Below are 5,954 nucleotides of genomic sequence, written 5' to 3'. Positions count from 1 at the left end.
GGAAAGAGTTCCAAATAGATGGAGATGGAAGAAACCTACCTGCCCAATTCCATCCTTCTGCCAGGGCTGGATAAATACCCACAGATGAAGATGTAACTTGATGAAGATGAAGCTGAACTACTACAGACCCAGACCTTATCCCAGAAGAAAGGAGCGGGGCTCCAGGGCACTGCCTCTTTTCCTGACTCCCTCACATCTACCAGTCTGTACTCCCCATCAGGTGAGCCGAAGCTGGTCCTTCAATTAATTCCCTCTATCCCATAGTCTTCTATGCTACAGACTTGAGTGAAGGGTGACAGCATCCACACAACAAGGATGAGGACTTCCCAAGACTGGCACCTGGTTCACAGCTCTGAAACGAATGGAACATCTTGCTACAGAGCTGAGCCAAGGGAAGGACCCACATTTCCGTAGGGTTTGGCTTAACCTGTCCCCATTCCAAGGGCTCGAGCCAGCCTGAAAACCCTTGCAACTACAGCATGGTTTTCTCCAAAGCACCAAAGCACCAGCTGTCATCTCCCCTGTAATTCCTGTGTCAACCTGTTTTGGGCCAAGGACACAACACTACCAAACTCATGCTGCTCCAACCTGCCCACAGCAGCACCCACCTGCTGGTGTTTGATCCTCCTGGCAAGGTCATCTGTGGGGTCACTGTAGTTCACTGGAGACCTCACTCGGTTCAAGACCTCCTTCTCTACCTGAACCAGGTCCTTGCCAACACGATCCAGGCTACCGAGAAGCTGGTCAGCTTGGGGATCATCCTGGACTACAGGGGGGCTCCTGGACAGAGCTGCAGTGAGACACAGTGTAGGTTAATCCCCATTTCTCATCTGCCATCCCAGTCTTGGTGCATGGCCCTTTCCTTGAGCTGTCCCGTATGTGGTCACTAGAGCTCTGAGCCCCTCTCATGACAGCCCTGCTGCAAAGCTCTGCCCTTTGTGTTTTGCCAGCTCTGAGGCACACGGGCGTTTTGATGCAACCATAAACAACCCGGTTAACATTTCTAATCTGCAGAGCATCACGCATGTGTGTGTGCCTACCCATGGCAAAGGCTTAGGAAAATGGTTTTAGCTCTGCCCTGGCCAGCCAGAGCTCAAGTCCAAAGACAGGCATGTGCTGCCGTGCAGACACATCCCTGCTCAGCTTTGCTGGGAGCTTTTGAACTACAGCTGTGGGACTAACACAGCTAGCCAGGGGTTGGGATTTAGCCATGGCTGCCTGCTTATTCCACAGCCCCCAGCTAGGGAAGAAAACTGCGAGGGACCCAGATTCCAAAGAAGGTTTAATTATGGCTTCTGGATAGCCACATCCCCCTGCAACCCTAAACACTCTGCAACTGTCGATGGAGCTGGAGGTCAATCTCAGAGGTCTGAGAAGGGCAACAGAGAGTTTAAGTGAATTGCCTGAGATCATGCAGTGACTCCTTGACAGCACCAGGAGTCAGGTTATCCATCGGCTGCTCTTTTCCACAGAGCAGAAGGCATCCTCACACTGACCGGCAGGTCCCTCTGCCTGCCCGGGTGGGTGCTCTGCTTCCAGCCGGGTTTGCGAGCCCCGCAAGGGAGGTACACGGGCTTGCTTTGGAGAGGGCTCGACTAGCCAGCTGACATACCCTGCTGACTGGGTTGAATCTGCTCCTTGTGGCTGCGTCTCAGGGTGCTCTGAACCGCCGCTCGCTTCTGCTTCACCGTGTTCAGTTCCGCTTCCAGCCTGTGAGCAGAGAGGAGCATCGTCAGCCGGCGGAGAGCTGCTGCGCTGAGCAAGCCTTGGCCGAGCCCGGCCCAGGAGCCTGTGCCGGGGAAGGTGTTCCCAAAGGCAGGGGAAGGTGTTCCCAAAGGCAGGGGAAGGCTGGGGACCTGCAGCCTGTTGTGGCTCAGAGATGTCCCTTAGGAAAAGGGACAGCAGCAACAGCAGCCGGCCGGTTTAAACAGCTGGTTTCTCCCAGTGGAGCCAGTGTTCCCAACGCTCAGCAGAAGCTATCAAAGCCGGAAATTTATTTCATATCACTGCAGTGCTTTGCAGCTTTGCAGGAAGCGAGTACAAGTAGCTGCTTCTGTGGCTGCTGTACTAGAAACGCCAAGTCTCCTTTCTAAGGATGGTTCTGTTCTAATGAAGCTGGCTTAAACTGGGACAAGCTGGGATCAGCAGGAGCTGGAAGGACCAAAAACTTCTCTAAGTGAGAAAAAAAGACTGATGGACCCAGGAACAGAAGCCTTTGAAGGACCAGGCTAGTTCACATCCCTGCTATGGACTGCTCCGACTAAACACCGTGATCTAAAACCAGCAAGTCCCAGCTTGCCCGGCTGTTGTCAGATGAGGGTTGGCCCTGCGCAGCACCAAGGCACAGGTAACATGCAGAGGGACTGAATGGTGGAACAGGCTGGGAAATAAAAGGACAAATATTTTGTGTGTAGCAAGGGAAGCAAACACCAAGAAATGAAACAAGCTGCCAGATGTGGCCTGAAAAGAGCGAGAGTTTTCCAGGAAACACCTGCAGAGCTGTTATCCAGGAGGACATTGCAAACTTTTTCTTTTCTATGTTAAAACATGCGTCAAACCCGTAAGTCCAAAGGATTCAGAAATCTGGGAAGTGTGAAGAGGGGTGCGCAGTGAGGAAGAGCAACACAATGAAGAAATCACCCCCTCGTGACTGGGGAACCAAACTCCCATCATGGACATGACCAAGTAACTCTGAATCTGGGCTGTGGGCCTTTCTGTGGCACTTGAGCAGCACTGATTTATCCAAGCACCCAGGGACATGATTAAAAAAGCAATGCCGAAGCTCCCTGCACTACCGTCCCATCCTGTGGGAACCACAGAAGCCGAATGAGCAACCAGGCAGTAGACTACATGGTGGTTCAAGGAACATTTCTCAGTCTCCAGCTGGGGCTGGCTGAGAGGAGATACCACAGATAACTCTGTCCTGTTTGGCAAGTCCCAAGCTCCAGACTGATTCTGCAATGAATTTAGTCAAACCTATGCAAATCACATGGTTGGGTGAAGAAATCAAGCCTGACTGCTAGAAAGCTCTTTGACAGCAAGGTCCATGCAGCATGCAGTGCTGTCGAGGAATGGCAGGAACCTGGACAAGATACTTGGGTGCAGGGAAGAATCCCTCTCCGGATGGTATGTTGTGCTAGACAGTTAAGAGGTCCGTTCCCAGCTGCTGTTTCTCTGCAGTTGAGGCAGACAGGCTGGCTACGACCTAAGAGCAAATCTGGATGTCTCTCTGGGTCAGGCTCTCCACTGTACACTCACCTATTGACCTTTTCTATAGACTCAGGATCTGGTGGAGGGATGGAGAAGCAAGCAGAAGGTGCCTCCTGGACCACACCAGTGCTGCTCTGCACCACCCACATCTCCGGGTTGCTGTTGTCCTTCAGAGTGTACTTGTCACCTCTGGTCAGCTGCACCTGGGATAAAGACACAAAATCCAGTGAAAGGCTTGGCTTTCTGACACTAGGCTGGTTCCTCCCACCATGAAGCCAAGATCTGAAGCAACCAAAGGAGAATTCAGCTGGCTGCCTCATCTGAGGGTACAGTTAGTCAAGCCCTCACCTCCCCAGCATCCCAGTCACAAAGGGTGTCCAAGGTGAGGGTCTGGGAGGGACGCATCCTGCGCAGTTTCAGTGGGCTGATCTCTTTGCTCCTTCTCTTCAGGTCAGTGATGCTCTTCTCTGCCTGCTTCACCACCTTCTCTTCATTCTAGACAAAACAGGGAAGACAGTGGTTGTGACCAGGCTTGGATGAGAAGGAAGGGGGCGGGGGGCGGAAATCACAATACAGTGGGTACGCTGGCACCAGTTGTGCATCCTTGTGTGGTCACTGCTAGGGTGGAGTCAGAAGTGTCTCCATTCTTGACTCCATGTCCCTTCCTTCCCCTTTTCATTATCAATGCTCTCCTTGTTTTCCTTTGCTCACAGCAGATCTGCCCTTGAAGGCACAGCCTGGGTTAACCTTAGGTGATCCCACACTGTCATATTAAATCTCCTGGAGAAGTTTGTCTTCTCAGAAGAGGAACAGAGTCCTGCCAAGAGGTGGCTGTGTTCCAGTGTCAGAAGGTACCGAGATCCCAGCACCTCTTGGGAGCAAAATGCGTTGCATGCATGGGAAGATGCCGTGTTGAACGTGTCCCCTCCCTCTCTCCCAGGCAAACGTTCCTTTCCTATCTGCATCTCGTCCCCGAGGTCAGATTTCTTTATTCCCTCCCTCGCCCTTGGCTCATGAGAGTGCTGAGGAGATGGGAGGACCTTTCCCCACTGCTTGGATGTCAACAGCTCACACTAATCCAAGGGCCCTCTAATCCAAGTGTCTCATGTTTAGGACAACGTGCAGCTCCTCTTTATGCTTCTCCTTTAATCTGATGGTGATCTGAGGCCTGGCTTTGTGTCACTGACGGGGACCAATGCCTTCCCAGGGGTCACTGCTCTGCAGCGTGGACCTGCTGGGGCTACAGTATCGCCATGGGCTCCCTAGCACAGAGCTGGGATGAGCTGTCCTGGTAGGGTCATTTACCCACCTCTTCCCTTTCCCCACTGTTATTTATGGGGGAGGTTGTAATGTTTGGTCTGCCCCTTAGGTCTGGTAGTGGCAGCAGCCCTGAAGACCTCACCTCCAGCTGAAGCAGCAGATCTGACACCACCCCAGGGCTGTCTCTGTTGAACTTGCTGTATTTGGTGTCCAGGTCAGAGTTCATCTTCTTCAGGGAGCGGCTCACAGCCTCAGCATCATCCTGGAACTGGAGGCGTGGGTAGGAAAATAGTCAAGGATGGGAGGACTTTGCTGTTTCCAAGTCCAGTGGGGTCTCGCAGTTCCCAGCGTCTCTTCCACAACCTGTTTGGGGCTCACAAGACCCTACAGACCACCCTCAGAGTGTGTGCTTGGACAAGAACTCTCCATTGCCTGTGCCACAGGCACATAATCCCAATCAACAGACTGGTTGGTGAGGTGATGACAGTGAGCAAACCCACCCCTGCCCCTCTTCTCCAAGCTGGCACACTGTCTGGTCCCCACAACAGGGCTGATCAGACAAGCTGGGAGCCAGTCCTTCACCGCAGCACTAAAGGACCACTCTTTGAGTGGTATTTCCCCAAAATACCCTGACTAGGTGCAAGCAAAGGATCTCCCATCCTCATTCCTTTGCTGGCTCTGTTTCCAGAGCCCAGCCTGACCCATGGTCCACGCACTGCTCATTGCTTTTTACCTTCTTGTAGCTCTCCACACTTCTCAGTTGACTCTCCTGGCAGATGCAGAGATTCAGGAAATTCTGCCACTCATTCTTCAACGCTTCCTGGTGAGCCTGTGGTGAGACAGGGCACAACTCAGTGGGCTCCAGCTAGTCCTACCTCCCACACCACCGGTCTCCTTTCCCCAGAAGTCCCAGAGATCGGGGAAGGGTAAAGACCGCTGTTGAGCGGAGGCAAAGCTATGCGCAGGCATTGCCTGACGCTCAGCCTGAGCAAGGATACTGCTCCACGAGGACCTGGCTCATACAGAGCAGCCACCATTTCTCAAGGGGTCTCAGCTCCAGTGGTGTGGGTGGCTGTGAGCCCACCTCAGCTTGCCACTGCATCTGCAGGCTTGGAAATACAACCTTGGAGGTTGGGAGCTGGTTTCGCCTGGGAGAGGTCATGCTGTGTCATAGCTGGAGTTTCACAGCAGCACGAACATGGCTGCATTGACCACATGTCTGAGCGTCAGATAGGGAGCTGGTGCCAGCATGTTAGCCACTAGCTCTTGGAGATTTCGGAAGGGGTGAAGACCCTGCAGTGCCCCCAGCCTCCCCGTAGGGCTGGAGCAGACAGAAAGATGCTGCGGCATAGTTCATGCAGTGTGGGAGGGAAGCAGCTCTGCAGAAGAGGTGAAGAGGTCTCTTTCAACCTGTGTCCTGGCTCTTGATCCACAAATTGTGGAAAGCATTCTCATTCTCTTATAGGGTTTGGGAGGAGACGCCC

General features: G+C 53.1%; 1 protein-coding gene across 1 annotated transcript in view; it reads right to left on the bottom strand.

Annotated features, from left to right (window-relative positions):
* The window catches only part of EVPL (envoplakin), a 25,079-nt gene that overhangs the window by 8,219 nt on the left and 10,906 nt on the right, over positions 1-5,954 (bottom strand). Inside the window, exons 9-14 of the mRNA XM_010292823.1 lie at positions 5,204-5,299; positions 4,613-4,738; positions 3,559-3,705; positions 3,259-3,413; positions 1,613-1,710; positions 609-790 (exon numbers count right to left, since the gene is read on the bottom strand). Of these exons, the coding sequence (XP_010291125.1) occupies positions 609-790; positions 1,613-1,710; positions 3,259-3,413; positions 3,559-3,705; positions 4,613-4,738; positions 5,204-5,299 (804 nt within the window). The remainder of the gene's footprint in view (positions 1-608; positions 791-1,612; positions 1,711-3,258; positions 3,414-3,558; positions 3,706-4,612; positions 4,739-5,203; positions 5,300-5,954) is intronic.

Source organism: Phaethon lepturus, unplaced genomic scaffold (assembly GCF_000687285.1).
Source record: "Phaethon lepturus isolate BGI_N335 unplaced genomic scaffold, ASM68728v1 scaffold43038, whole genome shotgun sequence".
NCBI lineage: Eukaryota > Metazoa > Chordata > Aves > Phaethontiformes > Phaethontidae > Phaethon > Phaethon lepturus.
Note: the sequence above shows the minus strand (reverse complement) of the source record. Positions and strands in the feature narration are given on the sequence as shown.